The sequence below is a fragment of the Humulus lupulus genome, chromosome 9 (assembly GCF_963169125.1).
Source record: "Humulus lupulus chromosome 9, drHumLupu1.1, whole genome shotgun sequence".
NCBI classification, from domain to species: domain Eukaryota; kingdom Viridiplantae; phylum Streptophyta; class Magnoliopsida; order Rosales; family Cannabaceae; genus Humulus; species Humulus lupulus.
This window is the reverse complement of record NC_084801.1, coordinates 128,007,149-128,033,016: the sequence shown is the minus strand read 5'-3', so window position 1 is coordinate 128,033,016 and position 25,868 is coordinate 128,007,149. Positions and strand designations below refer to the sequence as shown.

The 25,868-nt window shown below is 36.4% G+C and overlaps 3 protein-coding genes and 1 non-coding gene across 5 annotated transcripts; 2 read left to right on the top strand and 2 right to left on the bottom strand.

Moving 5' to 3' along the window:
* The first annotated feature begins 9,021 nt into the window (after positions 1–9,021).
* Positions 9,022–19,419, top strand: LOC133802404 (general transcription and DNA repair factor IIH subunit TFB2). Of its 2 annotated transcripts, XM_062240699.1 has the most exons (15): positions 9,022–9,335; positions 9,433–9,600; positions 9,826–9,894; positions 10,295–10,388; positions 10,577–10,677; positions 10,811–10,856; positions 10,941–11,000; positions 11,478–11,546; positions 11,776–11,859; positions 11,965–12,048; positions 12,205–12,290; positions 18,009–18,099; positions 18,526–18,606; positions 18,688–18,762; positions 18,859–19,419. In XM_062240699.1, exons 1-15 carry the CDS (start codon positions 9,223–9,225, stop codon positions 18,994–18,996), a joined length of 1,359 nt encoding a protein of 452 aa, XP_062096683.1. In that variant the 5' UTR covers positions 9,022–9,222; the 3' UTR covers positions 18,997–19,419. The 2 variants fall into 2 exon arrangements, with proteins under 2 accessions (XP_062096683.1, XP_062096684.1); XM_062240700.1 differs by lacking the exon at positions 11,965–12,048.
* Positions 19,420–19,873: 454 nt separating this feature from the next.
* On the bottom strand, positions 19,874–19,946 carry TRNAV-UAC (transfer RNA valine (anticodon UAC)). The gene has a single exon. It is a non-coding gene; the product is annotated as a tRNA-Val (tRNA).
* A 217-nt stretch (positions 19,947–20,163) lies between these two features.
* Positions 20,164–22,291, top strand: LOC133802403 (tetraspanin-19-like). The gene is made up of 6 exons (XM_062240697.1): positions 20,164–20,496; positions 20,958–21,057; positions 21,413–21,490; positions 21,588–21,692; positions 21,826–22,005; positions 22,094–22,291. Exons 1-5 carry the CDS (start codon positions 20,183–20,185, stop codon positions 22,000–22,002), a joined length of 774 nt encoding a protein of 257 aa, XP_062096681.1. The 5' UTR covers positions 20,164–20,182; the 3' UTR covers positions 22,003–22,005; positions 22,094–22,291.
* A 100-nt stretch (positions 22,292–22,391) lies between these two features.
* On the bottom strand, positions 22,392–25,148 carry LOC133802402 (sphingolipid delta(4)-desaturase DES1-like). The gene is made up of 2 exons (XM_062240696.1): positions 24,848–25,148; positions 22,392–23,429 (listed from the first exon to the last, which is right to left on the bottom strand). Exons 1-2 carry the CDS (start codon positions 25,007–25,009, stop codon positions 22,611–22,613), a joined length of 981 nt encoding a protein of 326 aa, XP_062096680.1. The 5' UTR covers positions 25,010–25,148; the 3' UTR covers positions 22,392–22,610.
* Positions 25,149–25,868: the final 720 nt, after the last annotated feature.

Below are 25,868 nucleotides of genomic sequence, written 5' to 3'. Positions count from 1 at the left end.
CGGGCAGCTTGAGAAGCTCAGAATGCCCTCTTGAAGTCACCAAAAAAGGTTTTCCACGAGTTGATGGACTGCTTTTTACACTGCTTGAACCATTGCCTGGCCGGCCCAGTCAAGGTGGAAGGAAATATCAAACACCTTAGCTTGGGGCCGATGTTGTGGGCCATCATCAGGGTGTTGAACATACCCAAATGATCCGACGGGTCTCCGTCTCCATCGAACTTGGACAAGTGGGGCATCCGGAAACCCGGTGGATACGTCGTGGCTGCTATGCTGGGGGCGAAGAGCTCGATTTCGTCCCTTGAGTCGTATTCATCTTTTTACTTGTCTGACAAGAGCTTCTTCATCAGCTCCTCCATCTGAGCTAAACGCTCTAGGGTTTGGTCTTTACTTCCTTGGTTGTTCTGGGGCTGTTCAATAGCTCCAGTTCCATTGTAAGCATTAGGCGGGTTATTGTCCCTCCAAGATTGAGCTTGGTTAGGTGGGACACTCCCACTGTCACGTACTTCCGAAAGACCATCCCCTCGGCGAGCATGATTACCATTTCTAGCTGGATCTCCCCTTTGTGAGTTGAGGCAATCTCGAAGGTCGGCCCTCGGGGTGGCCTGAGGGCTTTGCGCTGAACTCAAGCGATTGCGCAGGTCTTCACTGGACCTACCACTTCGGTGGCTCCCGGTCCAGTGACTCCCGTTTGAAAAACTCGGAGCCCGCTGTTGAGGGTGAGGGTCCGGGACTTCCTCGCGCGCTCGGCTGCGATGGGAAGGACCGGTGGAAGGAGGATTTCTCCTGCTGCTCCCATGAGCCGGAATGTCCCAAACTGGACGGGGAGGAGATGGGTATCTTATTGGCGACGGGGGATGCCTAACTGGTGACACGATCCTAGTCCCGTCCGGGCAGATCAAGTTAGGTCGCGGCCGCTCCGCTCTACCATCCACCGCATTCTGCGCTCGGCAGTCCGACCTTGGTGTAGGATGGCTGGCCGGAGCAGGCTGTCTTCGCGAGCCCTCCCCGAATCTCCTCCGCGAGCTGCCTCGGGCCCTTCTGGGTGCGTTCGATGGTGGAACCGAGCTAGGAGTTGAGGTTCGAAATGATCGATTGAATTGCTGATTGGCCCTAGGAAACTCCTCAAACACAATTTCCTGGTGGTGGTGTGATGTGGGGGTAGAACTCGGAGTCGAGGCTCTGAATGATCGGCTGGGCCTGGACCGGTTATCCCGGCAGGACTTATGAGTCCCACTTTGCCTCTTTCCGACGTTAGCGTCGGTTGTAAGAGGGGGTAACCGGGCCAAGACTTCTTCGATTTGCTTGTTTGCTTCTGATAGCTGACTCCTCAACTGTATGTTCTCCATCTCTATCGCTGTTAGGAAATCTGGGTTCGAATTTGGCGGCCGGGGTGCCAAACTCCCGGTGTCGCCCTGACCCATAGGCTGCTTTCCCGGTCACTGCTGGACCTCGGGGTTTTGTTCATCGGATATGGCGGCATGGTGGGTGTAATGCCCCGGAATCCCTAATATGGTTTAATGGCTGGATTAGTAGGTCGGGAGGGCCATAACTGTTTAATTATGCCATTAAATGAATTTATGCATGTTTATGATAATTATATTATAATATGATGTTAAATGCATGCATGTGGGTCCACATTTGTTTACAGGGGTGTTTTGGTAATTTGGCCCGTTGAGGGCATAATTGTATATTTGTTTGCATGTCAATGATATATTGTGAGGCCACATTATAATGTGGATTGGTTCGAGTTATTCGGCATGAGACGATCTTTAAATATAATTTATCGGTTTGGTCATAACAGGCTTAAGCTCGGGGCTCGGGGTGAGTCTCGGGGTGTTTTTAATGATTAGAGCATTACCGGGAATTATAGGGTAACGGGATATGAATTATTAGTGTTTGAGACTATCGAGATTAGCGGGAATTGGAGAGCATTAATTATGATTAACGAGATAGGGGAAAATACCGATTTTACCCTTGGGGTGACTTTAGAAACCTTAAATGACCTAGGGGAATTTAGGTCATTTGGTTTGGATTTATATGAGGCTTTAGTTGGCTGTAGAAAACAGAACAAAACAGAGCAAGATTATTCTCCTTCCCGTACATCATTTCCTCTCATTTCACCTTTGGAGTTTTTGAGCTCAAAGTGAGGAATCAAGCTAGGAAATCAAGGAGCTGAGTTCATAGGGTTGGTTCAGCCATTGAAGGGGGTTTAATTTCAAGCTTGAGGTGAGTTTCAGCCATTAGTTTTCTGGTTTTACTCTGTTTTGGTTTAAGATTTCAGTTTGTGATTTCTTGGTGGTTGGTTGGAATTAATGGAAGCTAGGTTGATGTTTAACTTGGGTTTTGATGAGGGTGAGATGTAGATGAAGTTTAGTGGTTGAATTGGGTGTTAGGGTGATGTTTGAGATTTGTTTGAAGGGTTGGTTTCAAGGGGAAATGCAGGGGAAGAATTCTGGTTCTTTGCTGTTTTGCGTAATGAGCCGCGGCATGGCTATGGTGAGCCGCGGCCCACGATGCTTGACAGGGAAAGGACGCCTCTGTCTGAGGGGCGAGCCGCGGCGTGGCTAGGGAGGGTCGCGGCCCATAAGGGCATTTTTTACCAGAAATGAGTTTTTAGCTTGGGGATTCAAACCTTAGGCCTCGGGATCGAACGTACTACCCGGTTTAGTAGGATTCGATGTCTCGGTGGCTGGGTTTTGGTTTAGGAACCTTTGTTTATCATTTTCATTGATGAATCCTATATTTTGGTTATGACCAGGTAACCGTCAGGGAATTAAAAGATTGATCGTTCTCAGGGGTCGTTTTTATATTAATTTTCACTCGAACCAGATGTAAGAAAACTGCACCATGTGTATATGTGACATGCGTGTTTGTTTTGAGGCATGTTGACTGATAAATGTGGACATGGATTGCATGTTAAATGCTAGTGAATGTTGATTACTTGTATATGGCACTGACTAGTCAGGGACACTGGCCTAAAGGTCAGAAACGGCATAAGCATTCTAAACACAGGGCCGAATAAAGATTAGATCTAATCGATATCAGCATTGAATGGCTCTATGGCATTAATGCTGGACCGACCCTAAGGTCGATGAACTTATAAGCGCTTGGCTAGTCTAAGACTAGTACTCAGAGCCAGGGCATAAGGCCCCGGTGACTGTTGTCACATGGCTAGGGAACGATGTTCCAGGGTTATGACTCTATGGTCATGAGGAAGGTTATGTTGGTGACTATTCACCATACACCTATCCTGGTCAAACTTACGAAAGGATCACTTATCAGTTAAGCCCTGGTGACCCTATTGTCACATGGCTAGAGGGAGCTGTACCCACTTTTGTGACTTTCGCTACTGTCACCTATCTGTTTTGGACTGATAGTCCTGAATGATTATTATGATCATTGTTGATATTATATCATGCTTTATTGTATTTTCTTGCTGGGCCTTGGCTCATGGGTGCTATGTGGTGCAGGTAAAGGGAAAGAAAAGCTCACCCAGCCTTGAGTGGAGAGCTTAGGTGGTGATGTGTACATATGTGGCCGCTTGACCACCACGGCCAAGGAGTTCTCAGAAGGACTAGGGGGTTACCCTATTTTTGCCGCTTAGGTCGGCGGAGTTGTAATTTTGAAACTGTAATGACCATTTTGAGTTGTAAATAACCTGTAAATATTTTATGGGCCCATGAACAATTTTTATGCATTAAATAAAACATATCCTTTCCTTTTTATTAATTTTTCACCTTAACCTGATAATAACACTTAGATCACGTTTTAAACCAAAGGACTCGGGTAGCGGGTCAAATTTTTGGTTCACTGTTCACCGTAACTGTTCTGGGGTAACCAGGGCGTTACAGTGGGCCTCCTGCCCATCATGTTGATCCGCCTCATTACCATGTCTCGAACGAGTAACCACCATGATCAGGTTTTTGCGATAGCACCAATCTAAATTCTCTCAATGAAAGCACCAAACTGTTGACGCGGTTCTTCGCCAACAGATAATTATACGAATAAACAGGATGGATTAGTGATAATTAGTAAACCGTAATAGGAAAATAGTTTACTTCTAGACTTGGGAAATTAATAACATGGGAAGGTAATCACTCCTTTCCTTTTTAGGTGGTTCGAAGGTTAAAATCCCTCTAGTCCACCAGTCGATATTATTGATATCTTTTGACTATTCCTTACAGAGTGTTTCTTTGCAAAAAATATGCCCCCCCTTTGCAACGCCCAAGGTCTTGGTATTTATAGGGAGAGGATACCTGGGTTGGTAAAGGGGGTCATTCCGTGACCTTCTTACCCATCACTCATCTCTGTGACACTGATGATTAATTCCTAAAACTTGACAGTGAGGTGTGGTCTAATCAATAGGTAAGGGGAGATAATGGGCCGCATGGCCCAAACCAGGCGTGGGGTGTCTGAATACGCACGTTTATACTGCGTGTCCAAGAATTCAGGAATGGAATAGACACGTGATGTCTGATGTGTGCAAGTTTACATTGCATGGTTGCCTTTACAAGGATTCGGGTGTCAGATCTATGCCGCACCTCGAGCTTGATGTAGCGCCAGCTCGTGATATCCATACTGCTGACTCGCGGCCTCTGAGTAGACTGCTAACTCTCTAATCAGCTCGGGCTGGAGAGGTGGAAACTCGTAACAGCAGCTCCGGGTGGACGATTTACACGTGGTGGACTGAATTATGCCCTTTTCCAGCTTGCCAATAACTTGCGGATATTTAGGGCGTACAAATAGCATTGCAAGACCATCATTATCCATCATTCAAATATATTACATAGAAAAGCATCGAAACAACATAAAAAATGCATCGAAAAAACATCGCATATTATATTTAACAAATAAACAAATTCTCTTAGACAATAGGGCATCGTTACGACATCGTTTTTTCATCATTCAAATGTAATGCATATAAAAAGCATCGATACATCATCAACAAAGCATCGCATAATATATTACAAAAAATAAAAAACTGATTGTTGACCGCGTTTTTGGCCAACGACGTGAGAACGTCAAAAACGATAAAGCCTTCAAGAGAAATAAAACGACACAGACAGTTTTTGAACAGAAAGTAAATAACACAGCAATTTTTATAGTGGTTCAGCCCCAATATGTTGGTAATAGCCTAATCCACTTAGAGTTGTGATTATAGATCTGTACTCAAGATCAGATGAACTGAGCCAACTGAGTTTCTTCAGTACAGATTACAAGAATACAAGAATTCGTTATGATACCAGCACTTTCTCTCTCTAGAAAACTCAGACCCAAAATTTCCCAAAAAGTCTCCCAGAAGAAGAACCCCTTTCTGATCCCATAAGCCATATATTTATAGGCTTAGGATCATACATCTGATATTCCCTAGAATCGAGATATTTTATTATATTTATTACATTTAAATTACAAAAAACATTCAAAATATAACAAAACCCCTAATTTGTGGGAAGGATGAGAGATTCCCGCGCGTGCCAAGACCGGTTCTTGTTGAAGCCGTTTCTGGGAATCTTGACTTAGTCCTCCTCTATCTAGTCAACCCATATCTCCTACTGATCACTCATGCAAGTGCTGGTCGGACACATGCATGCTGGACATATGCAAGTGCTGGTAGGACATACACTTGCTCGTAGGACATGCACTTGCTGGTCGGACATGTTCATGGTGGTAGGACATGTGCATGCTGGTAGGACATGCACTCCTCTCGCCTAACATGGCACTCTCCTCTAGCATGCCATATCTCTCCTCTAACATGGCACTCTCCTCTAGCATGCCACGTCTCTCGTCTAACATGGCACTCTCCTCTAGCATGCCATGTCTCTCGTCTAACATGGCACTCTCCTCTAGCATGCCATATCTCTCCTCTAACATGGCACTCTCCTCTCTTCGGACCAGAGTCCGACCACATCTTGGACTACTCCTCGGACCAAAGTCCGACCACACCTTGGACTCTCCTCGGACCAAGATCCGACCACCACCCTTGGGCTCTCCTCGGACCAAGGTCCGACCACTCCACCTTGGGCTCTCCTCGGACCAAGGTCCGACCATGCCTTTGGGCTCTCCTCGGACCAAGGTCCGACCAGGCACTCCCTAGCCCAAGTACTCTCCTCGGGTGCACTTGGCTTGGACATGCCACCTCTCAAGCAGTCCAAACTCTTCACTGATGCACTGAGCTGCTGCTAAGTCAGATCACCCAACTACTCCATGCCACTTGCCATTTCTATTGCCACATCATCATTTTCAAATTTTGGGGATAACACTGATACAATCTCATCAACATCGCAAGACCATCGTTACGACATTAATCAAATATAGTGCATCGAAACAACATCGAAAAAGCATCGAATATTATATTTCACAAATAAACAAACGGATACCATTGCATCAGCATCACAACACTGTCGCACATGCATCATTTTAAATTATAAAAGCATCGAACTGGCATCACATTAGCATCGTCACACCATTGTTAAACCATGATTGAAAGTATTCAAAAATACACACATACGAACATAAAATCAAAGCCATCGAATCAGCATCGTCATTCATCGCATAGGCATCTAATGAGCATCGAAGAGAAAAATTCACAAAAACAAAACCCATTTGTTCAAATCAATCTAGATAGAATCAAAGCCAATTTCAAGCAATGTTTTTGCCCAATAGAGATTAAAATCAACATATTTCATAACTACAGTACATCAATGTCAACTATATGCAAGTCACGGTACAATATTTTTAAAAAAAAAAAAATACAAACTTACCTTGCTGTGGACGAAGACGATGGTGGTTGACGGCGGAGTGGAGCTGGGTCCTCAGTTTGTGATGAGGAAATGCATGAGCGAGAGAGAGGAGGGTCTGCGAGAGAGAGATGTGTCTGAGTGAGAGAGAAAGAGAGGGTGAGAGAAATCAGAGAGACCAAAGGGGGAGGAGACGTTAGAGAGAGAGGGAGAATGATTTGAATGACAAAGATATTTTTGGACAAAAATAATATCATTTTTTTATATTAAGTTATGGAAGCATTTTTTTTAAATTAACCCATATTAGAAGGCATATATCCTGAAATTTCCCAATAAAAAAAGGGAAGAAATTAGTTTTCATGAAATCTATTTTAATTACCCAAAAAAAAGTAAACTAATGCTATGAGTCAAAGATTCATCTCAAGAAAAATAGGAAAAAATAAATAAAAATACAAGCCTAGTGTCAAGAAGTGAAATTTAGTGCTAAAAGGAAAAAAAAAATATTTGAGGCTAAAGTACCGAAATTTTCACTTTTTTTACACTTAAGTACCAAAACATTTTTTTTATTGCAGTGAAAGTACCAAAATATTATTTTTTTGCATTTTAGTACCAACCGTTAACTCTAACTTTTGACTTGTTAATAGCCACGTGTCTACTAAAGTTTGATCCACATTTTGGTACTTTCACCACCAATAAGAACAAAGTTTTGGTATTTATTCGGAAGTAAATACAAAGTTTAGGTACTTTAGCCACAAATTTTCTTATTTATTTTTTTGAGGAGAAAAGTAAATTTTAGGATTTAATTTTTTTTATTTTTAATACAAATTCATTTTATATTTTAATTAAAAAAGATTTTTAATATATTTTAAAATCAAATAACATATAGTTTTTACTAGATACAAATTAGTTTTATTTATACAATTTTTTTAATATTTTTATTAAATTTATATTCATGTCATATAAAATTCAAATAAATATCCTATTTTAATGAAATAATTTATTTATTTTTGTTTAAGTTTATATTTGTTATAGTTTTTGAATTTGTGAGTGACAACAAGAGATTGTATATTATATGTTTAATGTTATATTAAATGTTACACGTGGATTTTAAATTTAAGTTTCTTGCTAGTTTTTTTTTAAAAGCAATTTGTTGCTGATTAACAATATGTTATATTATATGTTTAATATAATATTATTCTAATAAGTGAGTTTAAGTTTAATTAAATTTTATTTAAGTTATAAAACGTATGATTTTATTATTTTTAAATAATTATCATTGTAAAATATCTTAAAAAATATCATATTTTAATTTGTTTAATTATTTATTATTTTTAAATAATTATCATTGTAAAATATCTCAAAAATATCATATTTTAATTTATTTAATTATTTATTATTTTTAAATAATTATCATTGTAAAATATCTCAATAATATTATATTTTAATTTTTTTTAACTATTTATTTTATTTTATTTAGGTTTAAGTGTTTATAAACTATCGCTAAATATAAGAATATTCTGTTAAATATAAGAATATTACGTTAAGTTAACAGAAAAAAATAAAAAACCGTTAAAACCAAGAATTTCCGTTATCTACACACTTATTATATAGAAGAGATATTTTTAATTTTAAATTACTATAGGATTGGAAAAATAGAAAAACTAAAATAAAAATAAATGATACGCTCAAAACGTGACATCCAATAAAACTGGTTGTAGTGGAAATTGAAGTTTCAAAACATGATTAAATTGTTTTTTTTTTCATTTTTGTTTTTTATATAATCATTTAGTTTTATAGCATAATTAAAATATACAAAAAATCAAAAATTACAAATACTTTTAAAATGAAAAAAATATTTAAAATCTAGTTTAATTAAAATAAAAAATAAATTAGTAGTATTAAATAAAAATTTATATCTTATTTTTGTCTTCTAAAATGTAAATAAGCCAAATACGGCTAAAATATCAAAATTTTGTGTTTGTCTGCGCTAAAATAACTAAATTTTGTATTTAAGTATGCATAAATACCAAAATACTTTGTGTTTATCTACACCTAAAATACATTTATTTTGTGTTTAAGAACGCATAAATACTAAAACTTTGTTAGTTTGGTGGTGAATGTAGCAAAATATATATAAATCTTTAGTTAACATGCGACTATTAAATTTAAAAGTCAACTGTTGCTACGGAGAAAAAAAAAGTAACATTTTGTTATTTTCACCAAAAAAAAAAAAATTGGTACTTAAATGTAAAAAAATCAAGAGTTTTGTTACTTTAACCGGCAAATAAAAAAAAAACAATTTAATCTACTTTAATTAATCATCCTCCATAGAACAACAAGTTCCCCATACAACTTCAAAAAAACGAAAAAAAGTTCACAAAACCACCTCAGTCACTCACCGGAGCAAAACCAGAAAACAAACCCCTAGACTCGATTTTGATTTCGGAAACCCTAGAATTACCAGAGGAATTTAGGTTTTCTCACTATGCCTCAGGTGAAGATCATAGCCAAGAATTTCATGGACATGGTGGCCTCCTTGCCCGCCATAAAACTCGACTCTCTCTACGCCAATGCATTCATCTGTGAAGCCATTCTCAGGTGGTCTCTTTTCTTTTATTTTTTCGAATATAGCTTCCTATTTATTTCGATGATCAAGGTATTTATTGGGACATCTTTTTTATATCTATATATAAAGGTCTTTGCCACCTCTGGCCAAGAAGTATGCTTTGCAAATGTTATGCATTGAAGCTCCTGTAAGTGCCAAATCCATGGAGGAGTGGGTACTTTCGGATGGGGCTTCCAAGCATAAAGTTGCCATTGATCGTTTACTTCAGTTGAGAGTACTCACTGAAACTGCTGACAGGTATGAGTTATTACATTGCTGTTTAGCAACAAAAGATTTTGGGATTGTGTGTGCTCTAGAAATTCTGGTACAAATCACCAATTCACAGAACAAAAAGCAATGGTCTTGATCAAAACTCAATTGAATTATTTGAAAGTTTTCAATTTTTTTAAAAGTTATTATGCTAATGTAATAGGACACAAATAAGTGAGCTCCAACCTTCATACTAATATATCCTTCTTACAGGAAAAGGGAAATAACTTATAGATTAAATCCCGTATTTCAGAGTAATCTCCAAAAGCTTTTAATAAATGGGTAAGTTTTTTATTTTTGTGTTTAGTTATCAAATAATGCCGTGGATTTGATCTTCTCAAGTTAAATGGTACTTTCTCTATCAGGAAACGTGTGTGAAAGGTGCAGTGTTCTGTATTAGCTCTGCTTGAAGCTTCAAATTTTCAATTACATTTTCTTCTCATGTATGTTGTTGTTTCTTTTTTGAGAAAATCTTCTCATGTATGTTATTATCCGTTTTTCCACATTGTATCATGCTTCCCTTTGATTTGTGATGTTTTGTTATTATGTTTTAGGGTTTCATGTAAGGGATATTATGCACCAAATAATTATTTGATGGGGTGTAATATATATTTTTGCTTTAAACATTGTGTTTCACTGGAAAGGCATTTGGGGATTATGACTAGATTTTTGGACATTGCAGTGAAGTTTTGCCAAGAGAACCAATGCCTACCAATCTAATAGGAAGGCATCCAAGCTCGGAGGAACTTAATGCTTTTGCAGTCGAACAGTGGGAGGTGTGACATTTACATTTGTTTCACAATTGACCCTTTCCGTTTTGCCATGTATAAGGGCATTGTGGTCAGGCTCTTATTTTTTGATGAACTATATGATATCCAATTATTCAATTATATACAGCTGCCTATTGTTCTGTTTTATGCATTAGGTTTCTCTTTCTTATGACGTGCTGTCATGTTAATCCCAGTGCTTCTTGCTGCAACTTATTAACTCATCTCAAGCTGATAGGCCGTCAAACATTAGCTCTTCTACAATGAAGGTTTTCCAGCGTGGCCTTTTGAGTCAAAGGTGCTTTTCATTTAAAACTGTAATGACTTGTGAGACAAATGACTCTCGATTTATTTTGCACAGATGAAACAATATTGAGAAATAGTGTCCATATTTGATCCTGGCTTTCTTTCTTCTTTTGTCATTCTTACAGGGATAAAGAAGCTCCACGATTAACAGAAAGTGGTTTCCAGTTCTTGGTATGAATGTACGCATTTTTTGGATCACTTTCACCTTATCATGTTGCTTACAAGATATCATTTTGTGGTCTGTGCAAATGACAGCTGATGGATACAAATGCACAACTTTGGTATATCATCAGAGAATACATCTCTAACTCAGAGGTATGTACTCATGAGTTCCGCATTGTGGATGTGTGTGTTTTGTTGTTAACTTCTTGTTTTATTCTTACACTCTTAACTGTCCTTTTTAACTTGTATTTTGTGTTGAATTTGGAATGTAAGCTTTGGAATTGATTTCTTGGTTGGATTCAATACGTTTATTATTGTAGAATTTCTTCATTAAATATATTATATATTTGATGTTTTTGTAGTTAAATGCTGTGTGTGTGCAGCACTGGATTCAAATAAATTTTATATCCACTTTGAAGAAAAAAAAGTGGGGATAAATAGAATCATGTGTTTCGTTAGTTGAAAAGTCGGTGAAAAATGAGATTATTGTGGTGGGTGCTTGAAGTTTATTCACTTTTCTTTTAATGAGGTGCAGATTGATTAAGTCATATTTTGTATGGTGCTGGCTATTCACAAGTCACATTACATCTGTGATTTTTTATTTATTTATTATTATTTTTTTTGCTGCAGGAGAGGGACATAGATCCGGCAGAGTTAATTTCATTTCTTCTTGAGCTTAGTTTTCATGCCACAGGAGAGGTATGGATTATATTTTTTTTACACTTACATTTTCTTGTAGACGTTTATAATTTATTGATTTTTACTTTACTTGTTTGAGGCATTCGATCATTTTTTGTGTAACTAGCTAATAACTATATTAAAATGAGAAATTTCTTTTGAAATATTTTTATAGCTTCATATTCATTTTTTGTCAACATTCACATCTTCTTAGGAGCTTTCTTTCACATTTTGTTGCATTGATTCTCAGGCATATAACATCAACTCATTGACTGATGTTCAAAGGGAGACGGTCAAAGATCTTGCCGACTTGGGATTAGTGAAACTTCAACAGGTTATATTGCATTTTATTCTTGGTAAATAACGGGCTTATAATCTCTCGGACGATAGATTAATTATGCTTTACCGAAGTTCTAAATATTTTGGGGCATCTTTCCAGGGTAGGAAGGATAGCTGGTTTATACCTACTAAACTAGCTACAAATCTTTCTATTAGCTTAACGGATTCATCATCACGGAAAGAGGTTTAAACTTATCATTTCAATAGCTATGCTGTCTGCACTTGTTATTGCAATCACCTCAAACATTTTCATTTTCCATGAAGATATCTGCTATCAATTGATGACTGCGTTTGCAATATAAATCTGTTTATCTCACCTCTTTCCTCTTATTTGTTTAAGGGGTTTGTGGTTGTGGAAACAAATTTTAGGTTGTACGCCTACTCAACTTCTAAATTACATTGTGAGATTTTACGTCTCTTCTCAAGGTATGCCAGCGAATTAACCAATATATTTGTGGAAATTAGACTTCTATATTTTATTGAATGAGAGCTATGCCTTTAAATAGGCACTGTACAGAGAATGCAGATTTTTGGTAATGAATACAAAATATCCTAACATAATTACAGAAATTCTAGTAAGAAATAAATCAGCCTATAATTAGCTAAATATAGAAACTAAATATTTTATACAGCTTGGTTTCCCATTCTAAAGGGGATACCGTATAATAATAATAAAACATTATTTACTCTCTCTCAAGCTGTGCATACAGATTCCACATGCCAAGCTTGGAAACTAACTTATTAAAATTTTGTTTAGATAAACCCTTAGTCAGTATATCTACCAATTGTTGCTTGCTGGGAATGTAAATAACACATAATTCCCTTCCATCAATTTTTTTCTTTAATGAAGTGTCTGTCCACTTCTACATGCTTGGTTCTGTCATGATGAACTGAATTGTATACTATGTTGATTGCTGATTTGCTGTCATTATACAACTTCAGAGGCTAACACATAATTTCCTTCCATCAATTTTTTCTTTAACGAAATGTCTGTCCACTTCTACATGATGGGTTTTGTCGTGATGAACTGGATTATGTGCTATGCTGATTTCTAATTTGCTGTCATATACAACTTCAGAGGCGCAATTCTTTGGAGTTTTAACTCTTCAAGTATGCGCTTGATCCAGATCAGTTCACATACTCCCTGAGCGAGAGCTCTAAGTTCTGCTTCGGCACTACTTCAAGCTACTATCGGTTGCTTCTTACTTCTCCAAGTCACTAAGTTCCCCCAAACTTTAGTACAATACCCAGTAGTTGACCTTTTATCCTCAATTGATCTTGCCCAATCCGCATCTGTGAAGACCTCAACACCTCTTTCTTCGCTCTTCTTGAACAATAATCCATTTCCTAGTGTTTTTGATAGACCACCAATCTGCTGCACTTATGCTAGGAGATCCCGTAATTAGTGAGAAGAATTGGGGTAGGATTATTTTTGGAAAGCTAGTGGTTTCTTGTTAATTGTTTTGATTTATTTTAATGAATGTTTTGTTTGGAAAGTTTAAGGGAATAAATAGGGATGAGATGTTTAGAGTTGGGTATGATAGGTTTATTGTAATTGAGCCTTAGCTCTGGAGAGAACCATGTCTCTCGAATATCCTGGACTCATTTCCTAAATTTCAATAAAGTTCCTCCCTATTTCACTTTATTTTCTCTCTGTTTTGAGGCAGATACACTACTGCTGTGTATCAATTTTCTTCAAATAGCGCAGGATTCTGTACACAGCTTCCAAGTGTTCTTCTAAAGGATTGTGCATATATTTACTAACTAAGCTCACAGCAAACGCAATGTCAGGTCTCGTGTGAGATAGATAGATCAGTTTGCCAACTAATCGTTGATACATCCCTTTGTCAACTGTGTTTTCTTTTGTCACCTGTTTGTATTTGCCTTTCGGTTCAATTGGTGTTGCCACTGGTTTACAACCACTCATTCCAATTTCTTTGAGAAGATCCAGAATATATTTCCTCTGAGATACTGAATTACCTTGTTTCGTTCTTGCAATCTCCATTCTGAGAAAGTACTTCATCGGTCCAAGATCTTTTACTTCAAACTCTTGGGCTAGCACACCTTTCAGTCTTTGTTGTTCGATACAATCATCGCCTGTTATTATCATGTCATCAACATAGACGATGATGATAGTAACCTTACCCTCTTGTGAGTGTTTGAAGAACAAGGTGTGATCCGATTGAGCCTGTTATATCCATGATTTCTTATCACCTGATTAAATCTTTCAAACCACGCCCTTGGGGATTTCTTTAAGCCACAGAGAGATTTTTTCAGATGACAAACACTCTGTTCCATATCTTCCTTCGAACCCTGGAGGAATTTTCATGAACACTTCTTCCAAATGTCCATTAAGGAAAGCATTTTTTATGTCTAGTTGTTGTAAGGGCCAATCAAGATTGGCAACAATTGATAGGGGAACCCTTACTGTGTTTAATTTGGTGACAGGAGCAAATGTCTCATTGTAGTCTACACCATATGTCTGAGCAAACTTTTTTGCAACTAGTCTTGCTTTGTATTGGTTTATTGTTCCATCAGCCTTGTGTTTAATTGTAAGCACCCACTTACTGCCCACAACATGTTTATTTCTAGGCCTATTGATTATTGTCCATGTAGTGTTGGCTTCCAGTGCCTCAACTTCTGCATACACTGCCTTCTTCCATTCCTTCTGTGAGAGAGCCTCGGTAATATTCTTGGGAACCACCACTTGCTCGACTTTTGCTAGAAAAGCGTTATAGTGTGGAGTTAGTCTACTATAGCAGACATATATCGACATTGGATGTTGAGTGCAACTTCGAACTCCCTTTCTTTTGGCAATTGATAACTCAGATTCGGGTTCCACCATAGTGGAAGACTCAATATTAGGAACATCAATAGGTAAAATAGGGTTAGGAGAAGGATTACTTACATCAGGAGTAGTCTCTGAGTCAGACTCATGTGATGTTGGAGCAGTAGTTGATTGTATTACTTGATTTTTTTGTCGCCGAGAATAAACTAAGAGTTCCTTAGTTTTGGGCGGCTGAGATTGTTGCTCAGAAGTGCTTGTAAATTTTGAAATTTTAGAAATAGCAATTTCAGGAGTAGCCTTAAGCAGACACATATCCCAACTAGAAATATCACTCACCGTCCTCCCTTGAAGTGAAAAGTTGGGATAAAATGGTTGCTCTTCATTGAATGTAATGTCTAAGGAGACGTACATACGACGAGTAGATGGATGGTAGCACTTGTACCATTTTTTGGTAGAAGAGTAGCCCAAAAAAACACACCTCAAGGCTCGGGGATCAAACTTAGAATGATTTAGACCAAGGACATGAACATAAGAGGTACATCCAAACATTTTTAAAGGAAGATTAGAAACAAGTGGTGTGTGGATATGTTTTAAGAAGCTTAGAGAGTGGAGTGTGATATGTTAACACGAGATGGCATTCTATTGATGAGATAGACAGCGGTAAGGATAGCCTCACCCCATAATTGTTTTGGGACAGAATTTGTAAACATGAGGGCCCTAGCAATTTCCAATAGATGCCTATTTTTGCGTTCAGCAATCCCAGATTGTTGGGTGTGCCTGCACATGAGCTTTTGTGAACTATGCCATGAGAGAGAAAGTAATCGCCTAAGATTGAGTTAAAATATTAAGTTCCATTACCTATGTGCAAGACTTGAAGATTTGCATTGAATTGAGTTTTCATCATGGAGTGAAATTTTTTAAATGTCATGGCAGCATCAGTTTTATTTTTAAGGAGAAACACCCAACTAACACGTGTGTAATCATCAATAAAAGTGATAAACCATCTTGTATTTGTAGTATTTGTTATTCTAGAAGGTTTTCATATATCACTATGAATAAGAGTAAAAGGTTGTGTTGATTTGTAGGGTATAGGGCGAAAAACAACACGTGTATGCTTACCAAATTGACAAATTTCACATTTAAATAAGCTCAAGTTTTTATTTCGAAACAATTTAGGAAATAAATATTTTAAATATGAAAAACTAGGGTGGCCTAGCCTATAATGCCACCGCATAATATCATTGTCACTAGAAGAAATACAGCTAGAAATAGAAATAGAAGCTTTATTCACTTGAGCATGAGGAAATGGATCAAAGTAATACAGCCTACTACATGCCTTCGCATTCCCAATCGTCTTCCTTGAGGACATATCCTGAAAAGTACAGTAAAGTGATGAGAAAGAGGCGAAACACTGCTGATCAAGGGTAATTTTACTGACAGAAAGAAGATTGCAAGATAAATTGGGAACATGAAGAACATCACGAAGGACAATAGAAGGTGATAACTGAATAGACCCTTTAGCAGCCACATAAGAGAGGAAACCATCAGCAATTTTAATTTTTTGGGTACCTGGGCAAGGTGTGTAAGTGGTGAACTGACCAGTCATGTGATCCGAGGCCCCGAATCCACAATCCAAGTAGAATTTTGAACATTGAAGGCAGTAGAAGTACGTGGATTGGAGGAGGATGAAGGATCAGATGCATAAGCAGTGTTTATAAGCTGATGGAGTTGAGTAATCTGAGCTGGAGTAAATGGAAAGGCTCGGGTGGTGTAGCAGTCAAGGCTTGGCTGTCAGAATTGGAACGAGTTGAGGAACGAGGCTTCCAATCAGCAGGTTTACCATGAATGACCCAACACTTCTCCTTGGTATGACCAACCTTATTGCAGTGGAAACACTAGGGGCGTGCACGATGATTCCCACGAGGGTCATCACCATCATTAGAGCGCCGGGCAGCAAGAGCAGATTGGTCATTTTCAACAGCAATTGGAGGTCCCATCATGACTCTTTTCCTGCTCTCCTCCCTTCGAACCTCAGCAAAAGCCTCTCGGATGGTGGGAAGAGGAGTTTTTCCCAAGAGACGACCACGCACCTCATCAAGGTCTCGGTTCAGATCATGGAGAAAATAAAGAAGTCTCTCTCGATCAAGCATTTTTTTATAAAAAGAAGCATCAGCAGAACATTTCCATTCAGGAACATAAAAAAGGTCTATCTCTTGCCAAATATTATAAAGGATACCATAATATTGAGTTACCGTAAGAGAATTTTGTTGCTGGTCTCGAAGCCTTGATTTGAGTTCAAAGACTTGAGCTGAATTGTTCAAATCCGAGAAGGCCTCCTGAACTGTTTCCCACACCTCACGAGCAGTAGAAAACAATAAATAGGTCTTACCAATATCAACCTCCATGGAGTTGATGAGCCAAGCCATGATGAGGGAGTTTTCAGATTCCCATTTGGCATAGGAAGGATCACTAGCAGCAGGAGTAGCGATAGCACCAGTGAGATACCCCAAGCGACCACGACTACGGAGATACATCTTCACAGATTGGGACCATTGCAGAAAATTATGGCCATTCAGTTTATGGATAGTGATTTGGAGGGAGTTGATGATCAAATGATGTGAGAGAGACATCGGAGGGAGCTTTGATGATAGAAGAATCGATTGAAGTATCATCAGAGTTGATGGAAACAGTTGGGGCGATTTGTTTTGGAAGGGTAGCATCAGGTAGAGAAGCCATAAGAAAAGGAAGGCTGAATTTTTTTTTGAAATTTTTGGGTTTAGAGGGATGACACTGATACCATGTGAAAATTAGACTTCTATGTTTTATTAAATGAGTGCTATGCCTTTAAATAGGCACTGTACAGATAATGAGGATTTTTGGTAATGAATACAAAATATCCTAACATAATTACAGAAATTCTAGTAAAAAATAAATCAGCCTATAATTAGCTAAATATAAAAACTAAATATTTTATACAGCTTGGTTTCTCATTCTGAAGGGATACCGTATAATAATAATAATAAAACATTATTTCCTACAATATTGTTTATGGAGGGTTATTGTTATTATTATTTTGAAAAAAGATATACATGTGGAGAAGATAGTCTACATCAGAATGATTCGAGACGAAGTAACTGCTTATGAAATTTAAAAAATCTTGTGTTTATTAACATCAAAGATGTATTTTTCATTAGATTTATATATATTTTAAATCAAACAATAAATTAATATTATATTAACATTTTTTTTCACCAACATATAGGTTATTAGTTAACACGAGCTGAAATTGAATTTTTTTTTTAATGTTATGAAATTCTGAGATGAGCTGATGTATACTCTTTTTTTATGTTGTGCAGGGTAGAATATCAACTTCCAAATCTTATAGTTGGAGCAATTACAAAAGAAAGCTTGTATAATGCTTTTGATAATGGCATTACTGCAGACCAGGCAAGTCATATTTCATTGTTTTTCGACTTTCATATGCCTAATTCATTACATCACTTATAGATTTGTTAATGTGGATGGGAAAACATGTTGATTTGAGAAATGTTCATTTATGCTCTAGTTTGAGTATTTGAAATGACTATTAACACTAGGGCCTGTTTAGTGGTCCTTTTTTGGTTTTCCCTGTCTCTGGTTCTTTGCTTGGAATTTTTGTTTTAACATATAGGGTGCTATAATTTGCTCGTCACATGAGCAAAATCGAACCGAACTGGCTCATATGTAATCATATACTCTCACTGTGAACACCAGGTTTCTGAGAAGAATATATACTATAACTGACATGTCTGATAATCTAGAATATGTTATTCCTCTGCCTGCCCTTTATCCTATGTTGTCGGTTCATTGATTTCTGAACCTTTCCATTTGCAGATAATTTCATTTCTGCAGCAGAATGCACACCCTCGTGTTGCAGAAAAACTACCATCTGTGCCTGAGAATGTCACTGATCAGGTTTCTATACTCTCTCATTAGAGCTGCATAGTCATTCTCAGGTGAAATTGCATACTAAGAAAATGCACTCTTATGTTTCAGATTAGGTTGTGGGAGGCAGATCTGAATAGAATCGAGGCGACCCCTGCTTATCATTACGACGAATTTCCTTCAAGGGTGACAAATTCAACTTTTCTCAGACTAAAAAAGTGCATATGACTTATATTGTATCGCTAAGATTATGTCTCAGATTCTTTTCCTTTTGTCTAACAGGAAGTTTTTGAGGCTGCTTGTGACTTTGCACGAGAATGGAATGGTTTGTTGTGGGAGGATTCGAAGAAGATGCGTCTGGTTGTCAAGGCGGAAATCCACATGAACATGCGAGAGCACCTTCGTCGTGCAAAGCAGTAGACGAGATATCATCCCACTACACATGGCAAGGAAAAAAAACTCGGGTCTACTGTCTTGTGCTGTTTTTAGTATTTACAGAGGTTTCTTTTAGCTTTGAGTTATTTTCAGTGTCATCATGGCTTGTGCTTGGGAATAATCTCAGAAGTGTAAGCCAAGAAGGGAAGGGGTGGTTAATCAACATTGAGGGATCTCCACCATTGGAGTGCATAGTAAGTATATCCTTTATTTTCTTGAAAATTTTGCTTTAACCTTGAATTTGCCTAGAGAAGGCGATGACAATGGCGAAGAAGAAATGTAAAAGTACTATAGATGAGAGGAAGAATAAAAATTAGACATTGTTTGTGTTGCTTGTAACTGATGAACAGATTTGAAAATCCAATATTTTTGTATGGTAATAACTAATAATATAGTTGGTTGATTGAAGTGATTTTGATTAGAAAGTTTCTTTTCCGGTGTTTTTTAGTGTTGTTCATCTTTTATATTGGTATTTTTTGGTTGTCTTTTTGTGTTAGTGCCTTATTCTAATGCTCCACGGGAAAAACATCAAAAAATGTAAAATAATTGAGAGAAGAAAAAATCACATCAATATTAGCATAAAATTAATACATATATCTTTTTAAAAAATTATTATAAAATTATCCAAATAAAAGGAATGAAATATATTACTTCAAATCTTTCACTCTATTTATAAATTTGTAAGATTAGTTGGTACATACATGTATAAAAGAATTGAATATTCTAATATTTATCAATTGTATTACAAAATAACAATAAAATTTGTTGCGCGGGCCTACAATAAAATTAACTGTATTTTCTAATTAATTTTTCATAAATCAGTATTTGAGGGATATTTGAGATTAAAAAATAAAACTGATAATGCTGCTGCCCAGGATCGAACTGGGGACCTTTAGTGTGTAAGACTAACGTGATAACCACTACACCACAGCAACTCGCTGATGGAACGTTACCAATTTTACAATTTATTAAATAGAAACTCGACATGGTCTTTGCTTTTCATACAACCAACCACCACTAACGGCCAAACTGAGAAAAGTAATTAGCATGCAATGTCCTAGTAAACGACACTCAAGTGAGTTTCTAAGAAATTTTCAAATTAAGCTAAAGTTTCATAGCAAAAAATATGTAAGTGTGTCCCTACTAACTTGCATGAGTCTCTTAAACCATAATGGTTTTAATCCAACACGAATGTGATTGGATTTTGAAGTTGAAAAGCTCTGACCCTTTTGACATCACATTAAGTTTCAGCTATAGCCAAGTCTTCAAGATTGGAGAGGAGTTCAAAACAAATAAACTGGCAATTACAAGAGCTAGAATGGGCACAATTGCAAAAGCTTGCCTGAAGTCACTCCTTAAAGTGGTGAATTCAACTCTGGGGTTTGTTGGAATTGCTATGATCCTATATGGTCTTTGGATGATGAGAGTTTGGCAAAGGGACATGGAGGACTTTTCCTTTGATGATGTTATATCTACTACTCCATGGTAAGTAGGGTTCGAGTCGTGTTATCGCAATCTTACTCAAATTACTATCCCTACCATTAATAATATCTAATCTTAATTTCAGACAATTTAGTTATATCTACTACTCCATAGTAAACAACTCCTTTGCCTCTGAAAGTGTTTATTTCTGAGGTAGAATTTGAGTTATGTAATCATGTCTAATCCAGATTACTAAATTTGGTTGTTTCACAAACTACATCACAATTGGAGTCTTGTTATCATATCTGACCCAAATTGTTACTCTTAGCTATAATGTATATAATTATGATTTCAAACATTTGGTTCATCTACTTAAGTATCCCTTTAGTCTCAAGAGATTTTTAACTTCTCAAGTCAGATTTGAGTCGTGTAATCGTGGCTGACCCAAATTACTACTCAATTTGGTTGTTTCACAAACTTTTATCATGATCTGAAATCAGTCATATTGATGTTATAATTTTCAGGTTTATATATACTTTTCTTGGTGCTGGAGTAACCTTGTGCCTAATAACATGTTTGGGCCATCTAGCTGCAACTGTTGCCAATGGTTGTTGCCTCTCTTGTGTATCCTTTCTTCTTTGTTATGGAATAACTCTTTGCTTACAATGATGTTTTCAGCTTTTTATATTTTTTTCCTTTCAAAAACTTAGTTATACTTTCTTCTGTGATGAACATGATAATAATATTTATATACATATTAAAGTTTTGGATTTGTTTTATTTCATTGTGTATTTTAGGCTTTGTTTTATATACTTAAGTTTAAGTTTAACAATCGTATGATTAATCTAATCATTCATCATCGGAAGGTTATGAACCAAACAAATTTATCTCCAACCAGGACAAAATCTGGATCCTACATACGAAATATATATGTATATGTACATATGGTCAGTTCTTGAAAGGCCTTAATCCCAACTAGTATATGATGATTTTGTCACTTCTTCTATTAGAGACTGCAATTGTAGCAGATATACTCTTAAATTCTGACTGGGAAAAGGTAAATAATCTATGGCAACTATCTTTCAATATTTCTCAATAAAATCTTTTTTCTTTTCTTATTTCATGTGTTTAACAAACTTCTTCATATCTTTCAGGATCTACCAAACGATCCTACAGGGAGATTTAACGACTTCAAAGATTTTGTAAAGTTAAACTATGAGATCCTTCAATGGATTGGCTTAATAATCGTCTTAACACAGGTATACCCCCTTTTCAAATTATGGTATTTTTCATTGAATAGATGAACATCAAATGAGAAAAAAGAAAAGTATTAGAACAAAATTGGATCATTTATACTAATTTTTCTCCTTAAATCATGATCATAATTTGCAGGGACTTTCAATCTTATTGGCCTTGATTCTAAGGTCTATAGGGCAGAACAAGGTCTACGACAGTGACGATGAAAACTCACCGGCAAGGCTTCCGCTCATAAAGGATGTAGACCAACCGGCACCATATTTTGTTGACGGCGAACAATGCGGATTTGCCTCCAAGAACATCAACTCCTAGAATGTAAGAAATTATTCCCAGCTTTCCTCCTCTTTTAAAAAGCTTTTTAGTTCAAGAAAAACATATGATTCTGTCTCTCAATTTTCCCCAGACAAATAAGTGAAGAGCAGCATTTCAAGCTTTTCACAGAAAAGGAACAAAAATGGCATGTGGGAGAGAAAATGATCCATGTGTTTTGTAAATGGAACAATATTTCCATATTCTTGTTTATCTGATTTTATAGTACTTTACTTATTTGTGAACATGGTTACTCAAAAGTGAGAAGAAAAAGTTCAAACAGTTAAGCTAAGAGTACCATTTTTTTACAATTTACAAAACAAAAGACTATTTTTATAATTGCTTGAAACCGAAAGCCTAAACTAATATTAAAGAATCTGAGGAACCCAGAATAGTATCAACCCTAATTTGTAACAATCATTAAGCAAATCAATTGTTATAAGTTAATGAACAAACGAATTTACTTCTAAGCTATAGGAGAGAATCAACTATTTCAAAAATATTACAATCAAAATCAGATATATAAAAATAAGAAGCTCATATTTAAATAACTCGTATATTTATATATGTAACCGAAGAGGAGAAACAATCAAGAGAGAAAGTAAGTACACCTACTCAGAATTCTTTGCCTTCCTTTTCATTCTGCTAAAGGGTCCAACTGTATGGTCCATAACATACATGTATATAACCTGGCTCCAAGATTTATACGAGTCCAAACCATCATAGTACTCTGATGCAATCTCCTTCACCTTATGGAGTTTGCTACCAGGAATCCTTGGGAAATCATGGTGTTCATTGTGGTATCCAACACTCCAAGTCAGAAGATTCAGAGGACCATAGTAAGAATATGTCTCTTGTTGAGGATTGAACACATAATGCTCTGAGATGAAGTGACCAGCCATGGGGTGCATCCCACCTCCAACAAATGTGGATAAGATCAGATAAGCCAACGACTTCCATCCCCAAAAGTAAACCATGGCAGCATCAAGAGCTATTTGAATGGAGAAGTTAACAAATTCCCACATGCCAGGGGGTTTTGGTTTGAGAAAGAGTGGCCTAAAAGCATAGAAGAATAGCTGTAAGACAACCCAGATGGATTTCGCTACTACGTTTGTCACCAAGTGCGCTTCGGTTTGGCTTGGGATGTCCATGTCAATGCCATCTACTCCTTGGAAGCGATGGTGCTCGAGGTGGTATTTTTGGAAGGTGACTGACATGGGAACCCCAACAGGAAGGTTGGCGAAAATTCCAAGCCAGCGATTGTAGACGGGAGTTGAGAAGGCGAGATTGTGACTGAGCTCGTGGATGGCTAAGAAAAGGTTGTGGTTCAGAAATGAACCGAAAAAGTAGGCGATTGCAAGCATCTTCAGCCATCCTGCATTGTTGAGGGAGATTGCTGTACAAAGCTGAAGCAGAACAACCACACCGATCTGCACAATAGAATATTGTTTTCAGTAAAAAGAACTGAACCAGAACAGCTATAGCTTAAGGTAATCATGAAATTCCTAGTTGATTTGAAGCATGGCAAGGACATATGTAATTGCTAGAAAACAAAGATTGACAAAATAAATTGGTTATGTATGTTTCAAGATCAGAAGTTGTTGTGGTTGGTAAGTAACTTGGTATGTATAAAAATCCGTAATGGTAGGGGCACTCATATTTCATATTCAATGATGGTGACATATCATTTCAGTCATTTATCTACAAGGCATCGTCACACACTTTGGAAAATATGAATAGTTAGAAACTATATCAGGAGTGAAAATTTTGTTTAACTCAATCATTCATTTAAAGACATCTTCCAAAGGATCATTAAGGAGTACCAACTACCAACTCAATTAATGATAACTGCAATAGTACAGAAATGGTTTGTTGGTACAAATATATATCTATATATCATGGTAGAAGTACCAATTCAATATGAGTAAGTGATGAAAATATACTATTTTTTTTAATGTCATTTAAAGTAACCTTTTATACAAGGTATCTAGTGTGTCTAGAAGGCCACTTTGCAAAGAATTAAGAAAAAGATACTATTGCGCAAAGTCACTAAGAAAAAGAAACTTTGCCAAACACCCCATTCAATACATAATAAATGCAATAGTGCACACTATCATAACACATCATTGTATAAAGCCTGCAGGCCCTGCACACAAAAGCTCATATAGATAGAGCAAAAAAGAATAAGATTTAATTTTCCTAAATTGCATCAAATTTGAAGCAGTTATATTTTCTGACGATATAAACCATGATTTTAACAGCTAATTGAAACATAAGAACGACCATAAACACCATAAAAGAGATGTTTGGATATCCATAGTTTTGAAAGCGACATTATCAGGACCAATAGAAGCCATGAATTTCATTGCAAAATCCATAGTTTTGAAAGCGACATTATCAGGACCAATAGAAGCCATGAATTTCATTGCAAAAAAGTAAGAATCAAGCTAAAATGAATGATGGAGGTAATCATATACGTAAAAGGGACATTACATCACATCTTGAGAAAGAATAAATGAAGCTAGAAAGTCTTGAAAAAAAGATGCTTTTTTGCAATGGCAGTGGCAGAGAATCATATCATAAAAGCTCCACCAACTCACTCAACCCATGAGAGAAAAAAGTCGACAAGTAAGATCCACCCACATAAGAAAAAGCAAAACAAACAAAAACCCAGTTGCCAAACAGCCAGTAAAACCTCAATGCAGAAATCCACAAATGTAAATGGAATCAGATTCAAAGAGTGGCAGCAAAACTTTATCGCAGATCTACAACGGAGGAACAACCATAATGATAGAAGTATGTAATATATTTATATGATATGATTGGATTGGATTGGAAGAGAGTGTACCTTGAGTAAAGCAAAGGGATCAGGGCCAAAGAGGTCTTTGATCTGAGGGTATTTAGAAAGAATCTGACGGCGCCTGGAAGCGTGTGGTTCATCAGTGTAAGACCAGAAAAAGTCCGTCGCCATTACTCCCTCTTCTTCTTTCTCCTCTCTCGCCATTCCCATCTCTCTCGAAAGCTCTTTCTCTCTTTTCTTCTTCTGTCTGGGTGTATAATGTGATAATTATTATACGCACACCTCTCATCCAAGCGTTCAAAAGATCCATTTTTGGGTAAAAGACAATAGCTATATATATATATATATATAATAATAATAATAATAATAGAATAGACGGACTATAATTTATAAATAGAAATAAAAATAAATAAATGGAAAAACATGAAGTGCGAGTGTAAACTATGTTTAGATGGAAAATCCAAGGTAGCTGTAAATGCATATATATATATATATTTTATATTTTGGGTTGGCAATCGGCATATGCTCATGCCCACATGTTATTTATCTATCGCTCATTCCGTACATGTATTAAATTATTAAATTGTAATCCGAATTCAGTCTAATAAAACAATATATATATTTATAAATAGAGTTTTAACGTCTCACTCTAAAATCTCTTTTAATTTAATTTTTTTATTTATTTTATAAATTAACATAATAATAATAGTAATTTTTTTATCAATTAATTTTAAAAAATTTAGTTACATGTAACTAATTACTATAAATTTCCATTTCAAAAAAAAAAAAAAAATTAGTTACACATCCTTTTAAATTAAATCTATATCTATATATTATTCTAAATCACTTTATCAATTTTCTTATTTTTTCTAATTTTTTATTCAACTTTTTTTCCCTCTAATTTCTAAATACTGTTACGATTAAAAAAAATACACTTCTCTTCATATATACATTTCTAAAATATATATTATCATAATAATAGTAATTATCTTCATATATAGATCTGTTACCATTAAAAAATAAATAAGACTTCTCTTCATGTAATCATCTTCATATATTTATCATAATA